The sequence below is a fragment of the Canis lupus genome, chromosome 1 (genome assembly GCF_003254725.2).
Source record: "Canis lupus dingo isolate Sandy chromosome 1, ASM325472v2, whole genome shotgun sequence".
NCBI lineage: Eukaryota > Metazoa > Chordata > Mammalia > Carnivora > Canidae > Canis > Canis lupus.
Genome location: NC_064243.1, coordinates 92,164,948 through 92,187,214, shown reverse-complemented (window position 1 = coordinate 92,187,214; position 22,267 = coordinate 92,164,948). Strand labels below are relative to the sequence as shown.

Here is a 22,267-nt window from a genome sequence, read left to right as displayed (position 1 = left end):
GAAGGAAAAATGCTACAGCACAAACAGAAATTAGAAATCAAGAGCCTTTTTATATACTCTGTGGAAGAAATTAATAAGACCAATACATCAGTTTGTGGGGAATTATAAAATTAAAAGGATTCTAAACTATGAACATTAAGGAACAACATTTCTAAGGAGCAAAGTATTGAGTTTTGTGGCTTTTTAAAAAAATTATATTTCTAATTTTCTTTTTTTGTATTTTATTTCTACAACCTTTCTAGGTTTTGACAAACTCACTATTGCTAATCGTCAAAGTGGTACTTAACTGTGTTCTCCCTTTTTTCATACAAATAAAAGTATATGAAGTGAGTTTTAAAATTTTTTTTGAGGAAACACAAAGTTTTACAATATTTTTCTAAGTCTTAAAATTTCAGATTTGTGGAGTGCCTGGGTGGCTCAGCTGGTTAAGCATCTGCCTTTGGCTCAGGTCATGATCCTGGGGTCCTGAGATTAAGCCCCACATCAGGCTCCCTGCTGGGCAGGGAGTCTACTTCCCCCTCTCCACCCCTTGTTTTCTCATGTTCTCTCTCTCTCTCAAATCAATAAATAAAACCTTTTAAAAAATTTCAGATTTGAATCTAGAAAAAAAAAATTTAAACAGTGGGATACAAATTACATTAGCAAACACAAAAACATCCTAACTAAATTCAAATTCATTTTCATCAGCCTTAAGTCCAAGATATCCAATGATATTTATCGTACATTGGTTTTCTCTGGATTAGCAGATGGTTAGGGCTAAGAGTGAGGGGAGCTACTCTTCCTTCTTTTGTTCATAAATTCATCACTATCCAATAACCACAGGGAAAAAGGATTCAGAGACTAAGATGAGCTGAAAAGTATATAAAATATTAAAATGAAACCATACTCATCAATAATCACTGAAAATAATGATTACATAAATAAAAATGAAGATTTTACTTGACACCACAAAAGATTTTATATGATAATTTCTTTTGTCCAAGACCCCTGGCCCTCTATGTCTTCTTTGTCCTCTCTCTGTTTGTTTTCTTCTACCTAATTCACATTTTCATTGAGGGTGTAGCCTTGAGGTCTTGGTTTCACGGAGGGGTTTCAGATTATAATTCTCATCTCATGAGGTCCGAGGCTTTGTCTCCAGTCTCCAAGTGGCCATTAAATTGAAATTCTAGCTTACTAAGGAATGGTAGGTTTCTCTTTTCAACATTGGTTTACTTCTTTTTGACTGGGGCTTTTGTTCTTTCCTCAGTCTAAGAATTTCCCTTACTTTCTGGCCAGCTCAGCAATGCATTTAATAAGCTGTTTTAAAATACTTTATCCAGAGTTTTTTAGGTGTTTAAGGATGTTTATTCAGCTTACTTGCCCCACTATACAATCAAACAATGGGAGAAAAAAATAGGCATAAATCTAGACAATGTAAAAGTGTAATGTAAATTTGAAAAATAAATAAAATCTGGCTCGGAGTCTGCCTGGGAATCTCTTCCTCTCCCTCTGCCTCTCCTGATTGTTCTCTCTCTAAAATAAATAAATAACTCTTAAAAAGAAACAAAAGTTGTGAATCTCCACCCTTATCTCACATCCTATACAAAAACTAATTCGAAATTTGAGACAGAGCACATGAGAGAGAGAGTGAGAGAGAGAGGGTGAGCAGGAGCAGGAGCTAAGGGTGAGGGAGAAGCAGACTCCCCACTGAGCAGGAAGCCCGATGAGACTCCATTCCAGGTCCCTGAAATCATGACCTGAGCCCAAGGCAGATGCTTAACCGGCTGAGCCACCCAGGCACCCCTGGAAAAAAACACTGTTAACAACTTTTATCTTTAGTTCCTCTGGTAGTTCAAATTTAAATAGCATCTATTGATATTCTACAATGAAAGATGAAAATTTTACCCTATTTTCTCTTTCTTCATCCTTTTTTTCTCCCTAACTCCAATTTTTCATGCCCTGGGAGAAATACTTGATATATATATATATATATATATATATATATATATATATATATATATATATCTTACATCTAAACTGTGTTAAGAACTCTTATAACTCAGTAAGAAAAGAAGCAACTCAAAAGTAGACAAAACATCAACAGTCTTTTACAAAGAGGATACACAGATAGGCAGTAAGCACATGCAAAGATGCTCAACACGAGTAGTCACTAGGGAAAAACAAATTAAAACCACAATGAAATTATTACTACATATCCATTAGAATAACTCAAATTGAAAAGATATTTTAATCCTTGCTAAAAGGGTTGGTAAGGGTGCGGAGCAACTAGAACCTTCACACATTGCTGCTGTGCATACAAAATGATAAAGGCACTCTGGAAAGCATTCCAGCAATTTCTTATAAAGTAAAAACATACACTTATCATGACACAGAAATTTCACTTCTAGGTATCTACTGGAGTGAAAGGAAAACATCTGTCCGCAAGAACACTTATATACACTCATAGAAGCATTATTCATAATGACAAAAATCAGAAAATGAATTGTAAATATGTCCATACAATAGAACACTACTCAGCAGTAAAAATAAATGAATTACTGATACACACAAAACATGGATGAATCTCAGAAATATCCTGACAAGTAAAAGAAGCCAGACCAAAAAGAAAAAAAAAGAACTCCAAAACTTTAAATATTGTATGTTTCCATTTATATGATATTCATTCTAGCAAAGGGAAAATATAGTGACAGCAGATCAAAGGTTTTCCTGGGGTTCGGTATAGGGGGTGAGAGAAGATTGATTGCAAAGAACCACAAGGGAACTTTTGATGGTGATAGAAACGTTCAATAGCTTGATTATGATCGTGGTCAAATGACTGCATGTGTTGCTAAAATGTACCTAATTGTATGCTTAATATGGTTGAATTTTATTCTATGTGAATTATACCTCAATAAAGCTGTTTTAGAAAAGGAACATGCATTTATTTCTGCCCTAAGATGGCATAATACTGAGTATGAATGTACCTTATAAATGTCTCTGTTAGCTGGAAAAATTGGTTAGAAGGAGGAGAAATTAAAAACCGCAGTAGGTACAGGGGTAGATTCATTTCAAAATCCCGTCCTAATAAAGCTATTCTTGAGGATCAGTACTATCTATAGCCTGAAAGCAAATTGTGTAAGAGACATCATAGGTCCTTTGCCTTCTGTGTTCTGCCTTCAGAACTTCTTACTGCAAGTGGATAAATGGTTCTCTTATTTATTGCATTATTTCTTTATGGAATTACAGTGTGTTAATATCCTCTGAGTAGATCCAATGGCCTTTCTGAAGCCTTTTATGTGGCCAGATGGGAAGGGAATAGAACAATCTCCACTGGTCCAGTTTTTTTCTCTTTCCAAACATTAAAAAAAATCAAGATGCCCTTAAAATCCTTTTTTCTCCAGTTTCTCTAAGAGCGAGGTTAACAAAGCCCAGTAACACTCTTAGAGCTCTCCTGCTGCTACAGGGAGTGCAACAGAGGCTGTCACCATAAGGATTGACTCCTGGCTGAGAGCTGAGTCTTTCTCAAGAGGAATCTGACAATTAAGTGCAGAAGTTGCCCCTGGATCGCACCAAAGATTATCCCAGCTGGGGTTCTGGAAAGGGCTCCAGCGGAATATGGCCAAGGGGAAGCTCCTTTTGTGGCACAGATCTGAAACACCTTCTTGCCCTATGGGGCTGATCACAGCCCGATAACTACAAAGCAAATGCATCTTAGACTTATAGAGCTTTATGAGAGGCCAAAGTAAAGTTTTTTTTTTTTTTTTTTTTTTTAAATTAAGTTTAGAAAGAGGCACGATTTGGGTCAACAAAATGGTGGCAGAGTTGAGGCTAAATTAAGCAGTGAAAATAAGATTATAGATGTGTGCACAAAACTTTGCCAAAGTGTTGCATTTCATTTGCTCTCCCTCCTTTGAAAGACCTTGTAGCACTGTTGTAAAATCAAATACGATTCTCTTCTTTTAGGCTATAGTTTTCAAAAATAACCATGTTACCCATCAACGGGACTGTTGGGTGGAAGACCAGTCTAGAGAAGACGGCTCAACACAAGTGACCAGATTCTTAGTCTGATTTAAACCCTGAACTCTACAACTGTGTTGTTTAGGGAAAAGTATGTAATCTCTGTCTGTTTCCTTATGGAGGATAATCATAGTACCTACATAAAGAATTGTTAACAGGATTAATTAAAATAATACATGTTAAAAGCTGAGAATAGTACCTAGCACCTGGAAGATGCTCGTATTAATTAGGATTCATTTCAACTGGGAGACTGAAAACAAGGTGGCTGTGATTTTTTTTTCCTCCTGTGAAACACAGATAATACAGGGCAGTATAGTGGTCTCACAATCAGTAGGGACTTAGTTTCCCATTCTGTTATGGTTAGGTGCTTGGCTTGGTCCAAATTTGTGGCCCCCTAAACTAGGGGACCTGAGCAGCAGGATGGAAAAGGGGATGAAAGGAAAAAGAAGCAAAGCAAAGCAAGGTAAAGATTTCTTAGAAAGGGTCCTAGGAACAGTTCTGCTTACATCCCACTGACCAGAACGAGTCCTCATCTAGCTTCAAGTGAGGCTGGAAAAGGAGGTCTGAAAGGTCATTTTATGGAAAGCGTCCAGCAAAAACAGAATTTTTGTTAGGATAGGGGAAGGGGAAAAGATAACTAACAGTCTGTCCGGTGCTTCATAAATGCTAGCAATGATTATTACTTTGTTAACCAGAAAGCTCCCAGCTCAGTCTCCAGACCAGAGTTCTTCCAGCTTGTGTGGTTTCTCTATGGGTGTCTCTACCTGAATGGGCCATTGAAATTTGCATTTTCCCATTCTCTTTTCACCTTTCTAATGTTCTGCTCAGAGTAAGTGTAATACTGTCCTTTTCTTATATTTATGCTACACTCATAATCTTGAGATTATTTTCTAATTTATTCCTTGTCTTTCTTTTTCAACGAGTCTGTTACATAGTGAATTAATTATCTTCCCCCACCTTGCATTTCAATATTTGAACTCCTGACTCCTAGTACCTCAGAATGCTGTATTTGGGGACAGGCTCTTTCATTAAAATGAGTTCATTTGGGCAAGCCCTAATCCGATACGACTGGTGTCCCTATAAAGACAGGTTTAGGACATAAACACACACAGAAGGAAGACTCCATGAGGACACAAGGAGGAGGTGGCCACCATCTACAAGCCAAGGAGAGGCCTCAGAAGAAACCAATCCTGCTGACACCTCGAGCTTGAACTTCTAACCTCCAGAATTTTGAGAAAATAAGTTTCTGTTACAGGCAATCAGTCTGTGTGTTATGGTGGCCCTCACAGAGGAATACATAGCTGTGATCTCATTTCGTGGCATGAAAGTCCCAGGAGAAAATAGATCACACACAAGAAAGAGGGCAACTTTGAAGAGATTTGAAGTACAGAGGGCTTGGTGGGTGTAGGGGGGCCAACCAGATTATGCATCAACCTAGAGACCACTCAGGCTGTTTTCACCCCTAAACCCAAAGGTACAAGGGGAAGAAGGCTTTATCAGAATCTTCAGTAGAGGGATGCAGCTATTTTGAAGCAACATTGTAGGGAGGGAAGCAGGGTAATAATATCAAGACCTTACCGTCCTCCTCCCTGATTCTAATCTCTGGCCATTGGTACCCACTCGTGGAAACCAGAAAGCATGGAATCCAATGAGGTGGTCTATGAAGGTCAGCCTTCTAGAAAGGAGGATAAAGAAGAGTAGAGAATGAATGAATCTGGAGGAATAAAAGATACCTAGTACCAAGAGGAACATTGACTTTAGTTTTTGGTATCTTGCTTACTTCTTCATTCCCTATCTGCTCTGTTTGGCACCCCCTGCCCCCCCAAAGTGCCTGGGGTAATCCCTGAAGCATACATAGGATACCATCAATAAGTACTTGGGAACTGAGTATTTTTCATGCTCAGTAACTTTCATATATTGTCAGTTTTTCCCTTCTACCAGTTGTCAGAAGCTATCTCCCATTATTCTTAGTTACAGCATTAATGCAAGCCTTAACTACAATTTACCTCTAAAACTATGACCTCCCTCATAGTTTCTTCTTGGTCCATTCTCCACAATGAAAAAAGGCAAGCAGAGCAAATCAACTCACAAGCCATAATACTTAAAAAAAATCCTAAGTTCATATTTTCTGGTTCCATTTTTTTCCTTCTCTCACCTGTATATTGATTCATTTTTGTTGGCATCAGATTAAGAGTGTTTGCAGGGTTGAGTTTGCATTGACTTCTTTTCCAAAAGTGTTAGAACTCCCAGCCTACCTTGCCTGTTTCTGCCTGGTAAGTATTGTATCCTTTGAGGTCTACAATACACTTTTAGGATGTTTCTTTCTCAGAGATGGTTGCCCAATATAGTAGTGTGATTTTTTTTTCAGGAAATGCTAATAAGCAATAATGTTTTGATTATACAACTAAGTTGACTTAAAAACATTCTTATGAGAATTTTTATTGGGATACTTTCCTAGTTTACAGAGAAACGGAGTCTGCCTCAGCAGTGTGAATGTCTACTCAGATAAAGCTCCATTTCAGATCTGTTTATTTATGCATCATTCAGTTCTGGCATCTCTATAGCTGGTTCCTTAGAAGCTGATGTATTTTCTGGCTTTTCCAGAAACACAGTGCTTTGTATTACATCATTGGGTCACTGAATCAGTACTGACTTGAAAGAAAATGACATGGTTATTTTATGCAATTTTACTTTTTATCTTTTTGATTTAATTTCAGGAAGAATTTAATCTTAAAAAAATTATTCACTTTCAAAAATAGGCATGTTTAGCCTTATGAAAAATCCCTTGTCAGATTTTTATATATAGTTTTAAATTATTCACATTCATATTTCTTGTCTTTCATCAATCTTCAACCAAATTGGTGTTCTTCCTTTAAGGGTTAGTTCTTGTGGGTGAAGAATGATATCACATTTAACAAGAAGTCTATAATTATTGTGTCACACATTTGAAGCTACAAATAGGGTATCCTGGCAATGTAAATCCAACTGTCTTGATTTTTATGTGTAACTTTATAATGAAGTAAAGAGTGTAGTGGCAAGTTAGGGTACTGAGTTCAAATACATTTAAGTCATCTCAAAATAATTTTTCTATTTCTCAATTACATTAGTTTTTTCTCATCTTTATGAAACCAGTATTTGAAGTTTACTGTATTTTTGTTATCTCAGTGGGTTTCCATATTTTTTGGTTAATTAACACTCCCTCCACTTCTCATAGGAAGAAGAATAAATTAAGAGATGAATTGTGGGGGATCCCTGGGTGGCTCAGCAGTTTGGTGCCTGCCTTCGGCCCAGGGCGTGATCCTGGGGTCCTGGGATTGAGTCTCACATCAGGCTCCCTGTAAGGAGCCTGCTTCTCTCTCTCTGCCTGTGTCTCTGCCTCTCTCTCTGTGTATCTCTCATGAATAGATAAATAAAATCTTTTTTTTTTTTAAAAAGAGATGAATTGTTTTAAATTCAGTTTTCCTGCTATATTTCAGGGCCATGTTCAGGAGTCATATATTTTTCAAGCTTCTCTGAAAATGCTGGTGATCTTAAAAAAAGGTTGACGTCAAAATATAAAAATAAAGCTTCAGATCAAGATAAGCAAATACTTAATTAGATGTCTACAAACTTACCATTATGTTGTTTGTACCTCAGTTCTTAGTTATGTATATTTTATGTGGTATATGAGTGCATTTTACTATGTTTGGTATGATGTGGGGCTGGAGGTGTCCAAAACCAAATTCTAGTAAGTACTTCTCTGATCTAGGAGTCTTAAAAATGACTTTAATCTCTTTTATGGGAGAAAATTCTAGATAAAATTTCAAACAGTGCTTGGAGGCAAGTTTTTTAAACATTCCACAGTGCAATGTATATTTTTGTGTTTCCTGTCTCTCAAAATGAAAATGTTTCTAAGCAAAACAAAATATTTGGAAAAAATATTATGCACATAAATTCTCTTTTTAAAACAAAACAAAACAGCATTGAGGGGTGCCTGGGTGGCTCAGTCGGTGAAGTGTCTGCCTTCAGCTCAGGCCATGATCCCAGAGTCCTGGAAGCAAGCCTGGCATGATGCTCCCTGCTCAGCTGGGAGCCTGCTTCTCCCTCTCCTCCCCACTGGTGCTCTCTCTCACTATCTCTGTCTCTTTCAAATAAATACATAAGATCTCTAAAAAGAAAGGAAAGAAGAAAGAAAGAAAGAAAGAAAGAAAGAAAGAAAGAAAGAAAGAAAGAAAGAAAGAAAGAAAGAAAGAGAAAGAAGAAAGGAAGGAAGGAAGGAAGGAAGGAAGGAAGGAAGGAAGGAAGGAAGGAAAGAAGGAGGAAGGAAGGAAGGAAGGAAGAAAGAAAGGAAGGAAACTTTTTTAAAAAAAGAAAAGAGGCATCAAGGGGGGCACCTGGGTGACTCAGAGGTAGAGTGTGTCTGCCTTTGGCTTAGGGCATAATCCTGGGGTCCTGCAGGGAGCCTGTGTCTCTGCCTCTCTCTCTCTGTCTCTCATGAATAAATAAATATTAAAAAATAACAAAAAATGGCATCAAGAGACACATTAATGTAATTAGAATAAGTGATCTAGTTTTTCCTTATTTAGTGGCTGAGGTAAGTTGGTAAAAAGTATTTACAAGGGTGAAAAAAATTCAGTTATATGCTTTAACTGTTGGCATAAGCATTAAAAAAACTATTTAAATGTAGGCTTTATGAGGTATTGTGATGTTGGTGGGGGGAGGGTGAGATACTTGACATGTTCCAGGGGGAAGATACTTTTAGTATATTTAAATAGGAATAATGGCCCTACAGGAACTTGGGAGATGTTTTTTTTTTTTTTTTCCAGACTGTAACTTACATTAAAGAGAGAAAAAAAAATAATAAAGGGAGAGAAAGAACCAACTTAAAAAGCATTTCTTTGTTAGTTAAAGAGTGGATCGAATAAAGTCACATTTTTGATAAAGAACTTTTGATAATAATTGAGTAAAAATAAAATACTTGTCAGCATACATTGGTGACAGTAATTGCTGATGAAGTTATAAGAATCTCTAACACAGTTCAAATTCATTATCTTGTAAAAATATACCTATGGTTTGTAAAATTAAGAAATGTTGGTAGAAGTATATATTAAATTTAGTATTTACTCCACCAAAAATTTTTCTTAATTCACAGAAGTCTTACAAGAACATATGTTTATTCCCCTGTGTGCCATGTCTGAAAATCCATGAAAACTAGAGTTTTAGAATTGAGATCATTCACCATTTAGTCCTTGATTTACAAACCTTTTCTTGCACCTCCAGCAGCAGCGAGTCTTAATTGTTACTTAGAGAGTTTATATGACTTTCCCAACCTGGTCATAGAGTTAGCATTAAAATCTCTCAAATACTCCTAGTGTTACCTCAGAATAAGATTATATGATACCCAACACTTTTAAGATATTTCCATTCCAACAGGGAAATAGGAAAAAAAAATCTCTTTAATCATTTGGCATTCACTTAAGCCCTCAAAAGCAATTCCTTTGGTTTCTAGATGTATTCAGGATTGTAACGTGGCAGATCTTGTTTCTTTGAGCGGCAAATCAACATTATCTACCGTATGGTCACATTTAACACATTTTTGAGAATTTGCCAAGGATAATTTTACTATCTATTACTTATCCTTTTCTCTGCAGTGTTAAATAAAATGTTAAGGAAAAAGTGGGTTCAGCTGGGTAGGTAATAAGTACATCTATTAGTGATTTCCGGGGTTTGGGGGCAGGTATTATTGACATATAATGCATATATAATGTGCACTTATACAGTTTTGACAATTGTAACTACACATGGAAATACTACTGAACACAAAATCTAGAACAGCACTCTAATAGAAATTCTGCAAGGGAAATGTTCTGTAGCTGTATGGTCCAATTTGATAGCCACTAGTCAAATGTGGCTACAGAACACTTAAGATGCCGCCAGTGTGAGGGACACTTGGATGCCTCAGTTGCTTAAGTGTCTGACTCTTGATTTTGGGTCAGGTCACAATTTCAGAATTGTGAGATCAATCTCTGTTGGGTTCTGCACTGGGTATGGAGTCTGTGTAAGATTCTCTCTCTTCCTCTGCCTGCCCTCCCCCCAAAATAAAGTTTGAGCAATGTCGCCAGTGTGACTGCCGAACTGAATTTCAAACTTTAATTTTTATTAATTGACAATTAGATTTTTCATAGCCATATGAGGCTAGTCACTACCAAGTTGGACAGTACAGAATTCTATCACTTTAGATTGTTCTCCTATGCACTGCACTGTTCTAGTCCATCCCATCTCATCATCTTGCCATCACTAAGGAATACTAAATACAGATTCGTTTTTCCCTGTCTTGGATTTTTTGTAAGTGGATTCATACAGTATGTCCTCTTTATGCTTGACTTCTTTTGATAATTATCATCCACGTTGTTTTATGTATTATTAGCCAGTTCCTTTTAATGACTCAGTAGTATTTCATTGTATGAAGGTATCACAACTTGTTTTTCCATCCTCTTATAGACATTGGGCTGTTTTCAATTATATTTATTTTTTAAAAAGTATGTATGTATTTGATTGATTGATTGAGCATTGAGTGGGGAGAGGGGCAGAGGGAGGGAGAGACCATCTCCAGTAGACTCCATGCTGAGCACCGAGTCCCACACTGGGCTCAAAATCACAACCCTGAGATCATGACCTGAGCTGAAATCAAGAGTTGGATGCTTAACTTAGCCACCCAGGACCCCTCCAATTATTTGATTTTCATGTTGCAAATATTGTATTTGACATTCTGCATCCCTTTTTGAAGAGAAAAAGCTGTATGTGTGTATTTTGGTCTTGAGAAAAGTTAGTCAACGTGGGATTCTATTCTATTATCATCTTTCTGTGCCAGGGTAAAAATTCAATTCCTTTTTATTTATAAGGATGGACATACTTCAGGATTGCTGAGTAAACATCTGGTTTGTATTACTTAAAACACAATTGGAAAGACCAATCCACCAGAAGAAAAAAATATCGCAATGTTTTTATTTTTAATTGGTTGCTATGTTTTTAAAACCAAAATATATTTTGGGTGAGGATGGGTAGATTTGGGGTTTCTCCAGAGAATAGTGGCAAATTATGTATAGTTTTGAGTTACCTTGGCCTTTACCAGTCCCTATCATGTTTTTTAAAAATATTTATTTGAGAGAGAGAGAGAGAGAGAAAGAGCGCATATGGGGGGAAGTAGCAGAGGAAGACGGAGAAGCAGACTCCCCATTGAGCAGGGAGACAATGCTGGGCTGGATCCCAGGATCCCAAGATCATGACCCAACTGAGCCACCCAGGTGCCCCTCTATCATTTTTGATAATTTATTTATCTTCAGAACTTCAGATCTAGTAAAGGCAATTGATAATCTAGTAGTCTAATTCCTCAGTGCACTGCATATCATAAGTACTCAATAAATACTGGTTGAAATGAAACTCTTCACATATGAGAATTATGACTTTAGGTATCCTTTAACCAAAGAAAATCACATATTATAATCAAATGAAAAGTCTGAAACAGGAGTGGTTTCTGCTTCATACAAGGCTTCACCACAAATTCAGTGGTAAGCTGTGACAAACCAATGTGTTAATTTTCAAAACTCTCATACAGTTTTTCAGAGGTAAACCTGTCCCCATCAGTATTTTATCTTTTCATAGGCAGCTTTTCCTTTTACAAGCATTAATGTTAATTTATTAGTTCTTGAATATGCAGCAGATATCAATAGGAGGAAATAACCTAATGACAATATCGAAGAGGAAATTTACCCTTAAGAATGATTTATAATGTATTCATACATAATCGGGGCTTCATATTTTTCAAGTGATGCAGATACAAACATGTTAAATGATGTCTCTGCCAGTCAGTCCAAACTGAGAGCAGAAACAATCCAAGTTCAGAGGACACAGCATTCTAAATTCACAGATACCGACTTTGAGCATTTTACAGACAAGAACTATGTCTGGCCCATTGTAGGTACTCAACAAATAATCATTGCATTGACAGTTTACTGCATTTGTCCGGAAATGTAAAGTATTTTTTGGTTAGGTGTCTTTTCTTATTGAGCCTCGTGTGTATTGCTTGTAACAGGTGATAAATGCTAGACACTGCCAGGTCGGTTCTGTGACTCATGTAATTTATTTCTGAAATATATGTACAACATATGTGAAATTGCATCTGTGTTGAAAAATGACCAAAAAGCAGATCCTATCAGAACTGACTAGAGGTAAAGGCATTTCTGGATCCCTTCATAATTAGTTACCACATAAAACAATACATATACAGTCCAGCATGTTTCTGGATTTAGAGCTTGAATTGGTGGCTTGGTTATTTGAGTCAGTGTGGTGGTAACACTGAAAATTTTCCTTTTCTTTTCTTTTTTTTTCTTAAGATTTTATTTATTCATGAGAGACACAGAGGGAAAGGCAGAGAGAGACCCAGGCAGAGGGAGAAGCCGGCTCCCTACAGGGAGCCAGATGCGGGACTCATCCTAGGACCCCAGGATCATGCTCTGAGCCAAAGGCAGATGCTCAACCACTGAGCCACCCAGGCGCCCCTGAAAATGTCTTATTACAATAACCTCATGATGGTGTTAGAAGTCCTACCATCAATTCTCCTAAAACAGGAAAAAAAAAAAAACATTCTAAAAATCCCAACGTTTTAAGAATTCAAGAAATTTGTCTATTCCTTTTCAGGAAAAGGCCAAATCAAGAAGTAGGTAAAAAAAAAAAAAAAGTCTCTAAGCAGCTTATAAACCTAATGTTACAATGTCCTCACATAAAGGTCATACACTACAGTTTTTCTAAGAGTTCCTCAAAAGTACCTATTTATACTCTTGGGACACAGTTGTGCACAAGCTTCATTATGTGGTTTTCTTGCCTGCAGATTGAAAGCGGTCAATTAAAAGGGTGGGGAGGACCTGAGAACTGTGCTCCCTGACAGCAGTTGAGAAGCACGAGCTGACAGCCAGGGAAGGGACAGACAAAACTGTAGCAAGCAATGCAGCTTAAAAAAAAAAAAAAAAAAAAAAAAAAAGGCAAAGCTATTCAGTGCTTGCTGTGTGGTGCGAGCGAGCAAACTGCCCTGCGCAGCAACACGAGAATAGAAGACTTACATCTGTCAGTGCAATGAAATGAATATTCATACTGATTACCAGTTTTCACGCAGCTGGAACGCATACCTTATCTTCCACGTGCATGTGTCCAAACTACTATTATTCCCCATCTGGAGACTTCGAAGGACTGTTGGTCTCCGCATTGTCATTTGCCTTATAGCCTAAAAGGGTCCCGGTGGGTCACGAAACCTTCGCGCTTCGGCACTGTGCTCACCACCGCTCACCGATTCCGTGGACGACCCAGTAGGGTGAACCTCCGTGGAGGCGGTATCCGACCCCCGACGGCAACATTCACTTTCTTCAACCTATTGTTTAAACAGTGGCTTCCTAAAATACCCTGCTCGGAAAATTCCGCGACCCAGAGCCGTAAAATAACACCGCTATTAAGACTCTGTGCCCGGTTCCCCTCAGAGAGGAGCCTGCGTCGTACCTAACCGTGGTGCGGGGCGGATTAGAGGAGATGATGTGTGTGGGACACTGAGCGCGAAGAGCTCGGTAATGGTCGCTGTCATGATTTTAGTCCTGGGAATTTATGTCGGCCCAAATCCCTAACTTTGCAGGCGCAAAAATTAAGCCTCCCGCGAACTGGCCTCCTTAGGCTTCTAACGTTATTGTCTCGGGTAAGCGGCTTCGCCGGCGGTGCTGGGGGCCGGGCTGCGGCGGGCTCGGGGCGGGCTCGGGGCGGACCGCGACGCGGGGACCGCGGGAGTCGGCAGCGCTGGCGCGGAGAGCCGGCGGCGAGCGAGCACACCCGTCGCCGAGGAGGCCGTTCGTCCACGCGGCCGCAAACACGAGACCCCAGGCCGCGCGGGTGCTCCTCGGGGCCCACGGCGAGGCAGGTGTCGGACCCCGCTCCCGCCGACTTGGAAGAGGGGACAGCGCCTGACTTCGGGGCGGGCGGGGCGGGCGGGGGGCCGCGAGCCGGCCCAGGTGGGAGTCGCCGCACCCCCAGCGCCCGCCGCCAGCGCACCGCAGGGCACCGGCCCTTCCTCCCGCGGGCACCGGGAGAGCCGCGGCCCTCGGCGCGCGCCGGACCCCCCCGCCCCCGCCCCCGGCCCCGGCCCCGGCCCCGCGCGGCCCGGGGCTCGCCGGCCCCTAAGATGGCGGCCGAGACGCTCGCTCGCTCGCTCGCACGCCGCCCGCGCTGCTCGGGGCCGGGGGCCGCAGGGGGCGGGAGCCGCGGGCCGGGCGGCGGGCGCAGGCGGGCGCAGGCGGGCGCGGGCGGCTCGGACTCCCCAGTCCGCCGCGGGCCCCACAGCTTCGCAGCGCCCCGAACACGCTGGAAGCCAGGAGGCGGATGCAACTGGGAACACCTCCACCTCCGGCGCTTCAGAAACGAAGGAGAAAAAAAAGGAAAAAAAAAAAAAAAAAAAAAAAAGCCAGGAAAATGGGGAAAAAAAAAAAAAAAAAGGCGAGAGAACGGCGGCACATCCGGGACTCTCCACCCGCCCCGCCCCGGAAATGACGTCTCAGGCCGGGAACGGGGGAGGAGACCGCTCTTCAAAGTGGATTCCTTGCCCGCCGCAGCTGGTCTCCCCACAAAGTGTCAGGAATCGCCCTCCACGCCCCCCCCCTCCCCGGTGCCTCGCTACCCTGTCGCGGCTCTGGGGCTTCTCTGCACAAAGCTGGCTGCTGGGACCGGCGGCCGTCGCCTCGCAGACAGTACCCCTGGCACCCCCATCCACCCCCCGGGTCCCCCCGCTGCCTCGTCGGCGCGTGCAGTAAGCGTCCCTCCGAGGGGACTGTGGGGTGACTCGCCCCCGGCCGGCCCGCGCGCAGCTCGCCGGCGTCCTTCCTCGGAACCCCGCCTCGCACTCCCCGTGCCCCCCCGCGGCCCCCCCTCCGCTGCGCCGGCCGAGGCCCGGGGCTGTCCGTCACGGTGCTGAGCCCGCCCCTTCCGGCGGCTCGCCGGGCCCGCCTCCTCCCCTCTTCCCTCCCCACCCCTCCCCGTGCGAGTGTCTCCCTCTCCCTCTCGCTCCCTCTCTCTCTCCCTCTCTCTCTCTTTTGTGAGTTATAGCAACCGTTGCCTTGTGAATCAAGCGCCATAGTCACCGTAGTCCTGGCGACTGTTACCCATCAACAACAACTACTCCTCTCCTCCTCCTCCTCCTCTTCCTCCTCCTCCTCCCCACCACCACCATCTCCATCACCCACCAACAACACCACAATAATCCACAGCCAAGGTGAATATTCTTCGGTCTCTACCTGTGTGTGGGAGCGTGTGGCGGCGTGTGGACGCGTGTGTCCGTGCGTGTGTGTGTGTGTGTGTGTGTCCGTGTGCGCGAGCCGAGCGTGGCTGTGCGGGGGTCTCACTCCTGACACCGGGGGCCGCCGCCGCCGCCGCCGCCGCCGCCGCGCCGCCGCCGCCGAGGGGCTCGGAGCCCGGAGCCCGGAGCCCGGACCCGGAGCCCCGGCGTGTTTACAATGGACCGAGCGCGCCGCGGCGGGCTCGGGGGTGTGGGCGCCGCGCAGCCCCGGCGGCCCTGGGCGGCCGCCGCGCTTCAGGGATGGAGCGGGAGCGCCGGGGGCTGCGAGCCGAGCGGGAGAGGGAGCCACGCGTCCCCGCCGCCGATGGGGGAGCTCTCCCCTAGGTCTGCCTCCGAGGAGGAGGGTCAGGTGAAGCGGCCAGCCTGGCTTTCTTTCTTCCTTTTAATTTCCTTCTTTTCCGAAGCTGCTGGTTTCCTGCTTCTCCCCAAACCGAAATAGCAGCGGGTGTCGGGGGCGGCCGGGGGAGAAGGGGGGGCGGCGCAGGGGGGGGCCCAAGAGGTGGTGGTGTTTTGTTGTTGTTGTTGTTCACTTGTGGGGCCTTGTGAGGGGTTTTGTTATTTTTATCCTCGTACAACGGTGAACTTTTTTTCCCCCACCGCCTAATTTCTTCCTTGTTGCCCCTCTTTGCCTGGTGCTCAAAGGGGCTCCCCTGCTTTTTGGCCATCATCAGCTGCACGGTTTCTGGGTTTTTTTTTTTTTTTTTTTTTGTTTTTCTTTTAAAACTGTGTTTTCTTTGTGCTGCAAACAGTCTTAATATCCATTCAGCACTCTTCCCTCCTCGTCCCCCCCCTTCTCTCCCCCCCCCCCCCCCACACCCCTTGCACACACATTGAAACCAGGGGCCTCTGCACTGGGCTCTTTGCTGCACTGGGAAAGATATATTTTTTTTTTAAACAAGTCTCTCTTCTGTCTTTCTCTCTTTTTGGGGTGTGTGTGTGTGTGTGTGTGTGCGCGCGCGGCGCGTGTGTGCTTGTGATTTAAACCAGATGCAGGGCATCTGTGATACTTGGGTTAGTAGTTATTGACAGTGCTTTATCTTTCATGTGCAGATGGGAGGGGTAGTAGTGAGGTTCCATTTCACTTTGATGAACCTCCTTCCCCACCGTGGAGTGTTAACAATTTTCATTGTGGTTAGGAGACTCTGTGTGTGAGAAAACAGGGAAAGGACCTAAGGAAGCTTTGTGAGAACTCAGTGTACAATGTTATTTTGTGACAGTTGTAAGACTTTAAAGAGTTTTTTTTTTTTTTCCTTTCCCTCCTCCTCCTCCTCCTTCATCTTCTCTGTTCCTTTTCCTTTGAGAGTTGAAATTGAAGTCAAGTTGTTCATAAAGAATGTATGAAGCTTCTCAACTTGAAACGTGTGTATATTTCACTTTCTTTGTGGTTGTTAAGATTCAGGCATGTGTGTACTTAACATACTCTTTTTTGTTTACTTTCGAGTTTTCTTTGGACAGTCACTTAAACCTGCTGATGAGAGAGAACTTTTTTTTTTTTCTTCTTTCAAGTCTGTCTTTTAAAAATCTATTTTTCTCTCTAGATTTGAATACTTATCAGTCCTCAAGTAGTAGGGCTCTTGGCTAGAGGTAACCCAATTTTACAGATCCTGTAAATTTGTTCATTTTTCAGCCTAACGTTTAATTAGTAGATTATTGGTAAAGAGTTTGATAATGAATGTGTGCTAAAACAGATATAACGTGCTATTATATTTGCACATATTGAAGTTTCCAATTTGGAATTTTAAAATACGTATTTAAACAGTCTTCTTTCTCACAGCAAACACGTATCGATTTACCTAACAGAGCAGCCTGCGAATAATGTGACAGTATTAATTATTCTTGAGATTGTCAGTGAGCAGGCTGGGTAATTGTAACGCTATTAAAGCTAATATTTTGTAAAGTAAGAGTTGGGGTTTTCAAAAAACTTTTCCTCTTTTGATTCATTTCCTTGTGATTGCTGTTTTAACTGGGGGTGGAAGAAATCTTTCTCAGACCACTCAGATTTCTTTATATTTATTTCCCAACCTGGGTTCCATGCAAATCCCTAATACTAACTTGTATTTTTTTTTTTTTTTTTTTTCTGTTCAGATGAGTGTCAAATGCCTGAACACTTTTGGATGGTGAAGCTCCTGGGTCCTATAAACTCTCTCTGAAGTTAATAGGAGTTTTACTGTCTTAAGACAGTTTCAGACCTTATGCCACTTTCATAATAGGTTTTCAGCTGAGTAGATTATATGCTATAATGTTATGGATTAATATTTTTATTTGCAGTGTCCAAGAACTTTTTTGTGGCATTTTACTTGTTACAGTTATCTCAAGTTTTCTGTAGTTTAGAATTTTCATTCACAAGTTGATTTGAGAGGAGAACTTAAATTGAATTCTATTACCCATTTTTAAAAGCACAGAGGTGATATGAAAGTTGCCATTAGAAATGCTTTGGACTCAAATATGTCAGCATTACTTATATGAATTGAGTAAATAGTCACCAGAAATACTAACATAATGATGAGTTTTAAAATTTAACACGGGGATGAATACTTAGTTAGCATTTAGTTTCTTCATCCTGTGATCTTTTTCCTAGGAAGGACTATATTATGTATTGGCATTCACCTATGTTCTCAGCTTTTAGACTAATTAAAATCTGTGAAAGTGACCATGCTTTAAAATGAAAAGTATTAAGTAGGAGTTACTTATAACTAGTTTTGAATAGCTAAATATCTGTGATTCATTGTATGTCATAATGCCTATCTCAGTCTTTTGAGATTGTTTTGCCTGTGAATTTCATTAAATGGAGTAGGCATATTTATGTAGTACATTTACATGCATAATATAGTAAACTAAAATGCATTCCTAAAGTGCATCTTTCTACAATGTTTTCGTTATATGTGGTAGTTATGCCTAATTTAAAAAATAACGTTATTTCTCTAGTATTCAGATAATCTTGTACTCAGGTACTCAAAAGGTTTATACAGTATAAATTTAACGTGTTTTAACCGTAAACAAATATTTTGTGTCCTAAACAAATTCAATGTGGTAAATGTTTTACCAGTTAAAAAAATGAATGAATCAGTAGTCTAGATTCAGTGTATTATGTAAATGATGTTACTTATTGGTAACATTGTTTATTCTTGAGAAAGCTGATGTTGTGAGTGCTTTTCTCTAAACTTCCGACTGTGGAGTATGCTTTTGCTGTTCAAATTTTAAGGTGTAAAAGAGTGTGTGTGTGTGTGTGTGTGTGTATGTGTGTGTGTGTGTGCGCCTTAAAAGGGTGAATGTAGCATCATGTGTATGAGAAGAGTTAAAAAAAAAAAAAAATCTTTCCTGAACAGGCTAATGGGAATGTTACTTTGTTCTTGTTATGTATAGTGAGACTGTGTTACAAGAAATGAGAATACAAAAGTAAGCTTTTAAAATTGTGAAGAGTCTTCAAGGAAGTAAACCTTTAAATTAAAAAGAGTCTACTAGTTGTTTGTGTGTTTGCTTTTATGCTGAGCATTAGACAAAAATGCTCTGCATCCAATTACTTAAAAAAACCAACTTAGTTTCCCTGATGGAATCATTTGTTGTTAACTGTTCGGTATAGATTCCCAGTGGCCATGGACAAACAAGATTTTAAATTCCTCTCTGTTCACAGGTGCATAGTGTTCCTCTATTTTGGAAATCCAAGATTAAGTGGATTTGACTAAATCTAGCTTGTTAGGGGACAGATGGCTGCTTTAAACAGGTGTCACTTTCATTTCTAGTGCATTGTGTTGGGACTTCCAGTGGTTCACAAAAGGGCTGTTTGAAGCAGGTGGCATCCTTTGCTTTTGTCCTTAGTAAAATATACTTTTGGAGTTAATTATTTTCCTAGGAAGTTCTTTTTTTTTTTTTTTTTTTTTTAAAGTAGAAGGTTGAACTATTCAAATTAAGATTCATAATTTAATTAACATGACTTATTTCTGGTTATCACTCTGTTTTCAAGCTGTAAAAGTTGCAAATCCTTTCACAAAACACTTACAAAGTCTTAAAAGTAGTGGTAAATTCCCTTTGATCCAGAAAAAGTACTTAGGAGCACTTTATACAATCAATCAAAATGATTTGAAGCAAAAAGCCAAGGAATATTTAAATAAAGTGAAATTTGGTTAACATAACAACTTAACCTTTTAAAGAATTTTTTGACAGCATTATTTTAATTTGAATGATAAGTGTTAGAAACCAGTATTGTTTTTGTTTGTTCATCATTTTAAATATTTTCAAACTAAAACATTTTCCTAACCTATTTTGATCGTTACTATAACATTTCTAGTGGTCTTTTTAAATGAAAATTGTTTTTAAGCATTAATGTTTATAAATATGTATTGGAGTAAATAAAGGAGTGTCAACCTATTGATTTCTAAGGTTCATTTTTACTTTGATTCTATCCCCTTTTTGTGGGAATTTTATACATCTTATAACAGATGCACCAGAGGGTGCTGTGCTGTTTGCAACATGAGATTATCATCACTAAAAATGTGAACTGATTAGAACTTTTATTTAAAGAAAAAAATTTAATTATATATGCATTCAAGCGTATAATAGCCTTATTTCTATTGAGTTTAAATTTAATATGCTGTCTTAATTGGCAGTTTTGTACCAAAGCCTTTCTCTGTCCTTGTATAATATATATTAGCACAACATAAAATAATATCAAGATTGATATCTTTGGCATGGTTTGGATCTCAGCATTAGTCCTTTAGATATATACATTGATCATCTTTCTATGTAGGTATGTCAATCTCTGCCTCCAAAATTTAGGTTAACCTGAGAATCATGCTATTTTGACAGTATGGCTCTGTACTCTATAAATTGGGTATTGTTGGCACATATTGATATATTGCATGTTCTTAAAATATTTTTATATGGCATAATATGCTTTTATAGTATGATTTTTAAAAACTACCTAAAAAATATAAGTGGTAATAATGGTTGTCAGGCTAATTAAATCAACAACAATAATAATAGTTAAAAATTGTCTGGAGAATTCAGTCCCCACTTGATGCTTCTGGAGTAGTCTTATTTGAATATTTAATTTGGCTCTATTATCTGAAAAGTTTTAGATTCTTTGCCTTACTCTGTGCCATAGACTTTAAACCAGAAGTGTTGGTTACTGTTTTCTGTATCTGAATGTTTGTTTAGTGTGTGTGTGTTTTTTTGTTTTTTTTTAGGGCAACTATTGAATCCAATCTCTTGGGCTCTTTTTGCATCTTACCTCTTTTAGCATTTTATACTGTAAAAGACAAATACCGAACCAGCAGTAGTCATTGTCTTTCTCAAGTAAGCTTAGGAAGATATATGTTTTTTCTCCAGATAACTGATTTATGGATTGATTTATCTATACTGTTATCCTACATTAAACTACAGTCAGCAAAATGTGAAATTTTTTTAAAATACCTTTATAAGACGTGTTGGAATGTCACAGGATTAGAAACATCGTAGAGAATAACTTTTTAAACCCTAGTTTTGTTAAAATTGGCTAGGCATTTTTCTTTTACATTGTAGTCTTAAGAGTTTACTGGTTAGTTTCTGCCAGTAAGATTTTTAAAGTGTGTTTTATGAGATTGTTTCAGAAGTTTCATAGTTCGTTTTTTTTTAAGATTTTATTTATTTAATCATGAGAGACACAGAGAGAGACAGAGATATAGGCAGAGGGAGAAGCAGGCTCCCCATGGGGAGCCTGGTGTGGGACTCCATCCCAGGACTCTGGGATCACACCCTGAGCCAAAAGGCAGATGCTCAACCACTGAGCTACCCAGGTACCCCCTGAAATTTTATATTTTATATCAAGGTACAGGATGTACTTAATGAAAACAAATCAGTTAAAAATAGAAATCTATATAGAGTACCAAATACGTATATGTTTTGTTCTTTAAATGGAGTGATGGGATAAGGATAAGTGTATTGGTTAAGAACACCGGCTTTAGGGTAGATTTCAGACGATCTTTTTAGCTGAGGGACCTTGTATAAGTTATTGAACTCAGTTTTCTCATCTGAAAAGTAGGATCCATTGTTGCCTGCCTTACAGGGTTTTGTGAAGATTGATGATAATTCATGTAATGTGCTTTGCTCAGTATTTGGTACAGAATATATGCTCAATGCATATGTTGATTCTTACTATAAGGGAATACTTTTCAAATCTTTTTGCCATCTAAGAGTTCTTTTAACATGTTCCTGATCATCTCAGCGGGCCCTAAGTTTTGAAAGATTTTCTACACTCAGTAAATAACTATTCTCTCCTCTCCCACCTTTAAAAATAAATCAAAGACAGGAAGCTGCCAACCACAGGTTTGGATTACTATTTGATAACCTGTCTTGTTATTAGACTGAATTAGTAGCATGTTAGCCCAAAGCTTTTTTAGTTTTACTCTTCTGCCTTGTTATAATGGCATCCTCTTACTGCATTTGGACAAATCTCCCAGTCCAGGGATCTCAGACTGAGAGCTAATAATGCAACATTTCATAAACTCTTACAATTCCCATTGTCCATTTTGTTGTCCAATTTATATTTTCCTTTTTACATCGGTTATCCATGAATTCATTTGAAAACATTTTGTGCCCTTTTTATAGACTTATAAAGTTATATAAAATGTAGTCATTAATATATAATGACAATAAATAGCTGTATAAAGATGAGTTCATCGAGGAATTATTCTGCAATTTTATAACGTACTGCTTGGAATTGTTATCTTACTAAGGGTAGAAAAATGTGTGAGGTCACCACTTATATACCTGTAGCAATAAGTAATTTTGGAATAATTTGCCAACCCCAGTCTTGAGGTATAAAGTAATCTTAGAATGTTGTGCAGTAAAACGTAATGTGAAATTATAGAGGAAAAATGTCATCTTTAGTGCTCTTTCTTTGGCTCTCAACGATGTTGAAAGAAACAGTTGGCT

At 39.8% G+C, this 22,267-nt stretch overlaps 2 protein-coding genes across 33 annotated transcripts in view; one reads left to right on the top strand and one right to left on the bottom strand.

Annotated features, from left to right (window-relative positions):
* The window catches only part of LOC118353861 (uncharacterized), a 31,576-nt gene extending 16,132 nt beyond the window's left edge, over positions 1–15,444 (bottom strand). For 15 of the 20 annotated variants that reach the window (XR_007401477.1, XR_007401481.1, XR_007401500.1 and 12 more), the window contains exon 1: positions 13,158–13,801. Coding sequence is in view for 5 of the 20 variants with exons in the window: in XM_049092588.1 (XP_048948545.1) it covers positions 13,158–13,175 (18 nt within the window). In the remaining 15 variants the exon portion in view is untranslated. Of the gene's footprint in view, positions 1–5,574; positions 5,672–13,157; positions 13,802–15,296 lie in introns of those variants that run through there. The other 5 variants (XR_007401472.1, XM_035712817.2, XM_035712822.2 and 2 more) reach the window with 3 other exon arrangements.
* Positions 15,034–22,267, top strand: part of RFX3 (regulatory factor X3) — a 288,998-nt gene continuing 281,764 nt past the window's right edge. For 10 of the 13 annotated variants that reach the window (XM_025423449.3, XM_025423451.3, XM_049092569.1 and 7 more), the window contains exon 1: positions 15,034–15,274. The gene's annotated coding sequence lies outside the window, so the exon portion shown is untranslated. Of the gene's footprint in view, positions 15,275–15,562; positions 15,708–22,267 lie in introns of those variants that run through there. The other 3 variants (XM_049092573.1, XM_035712816.2, XM_025423454.3) reach the window with 3 other exon arrangements.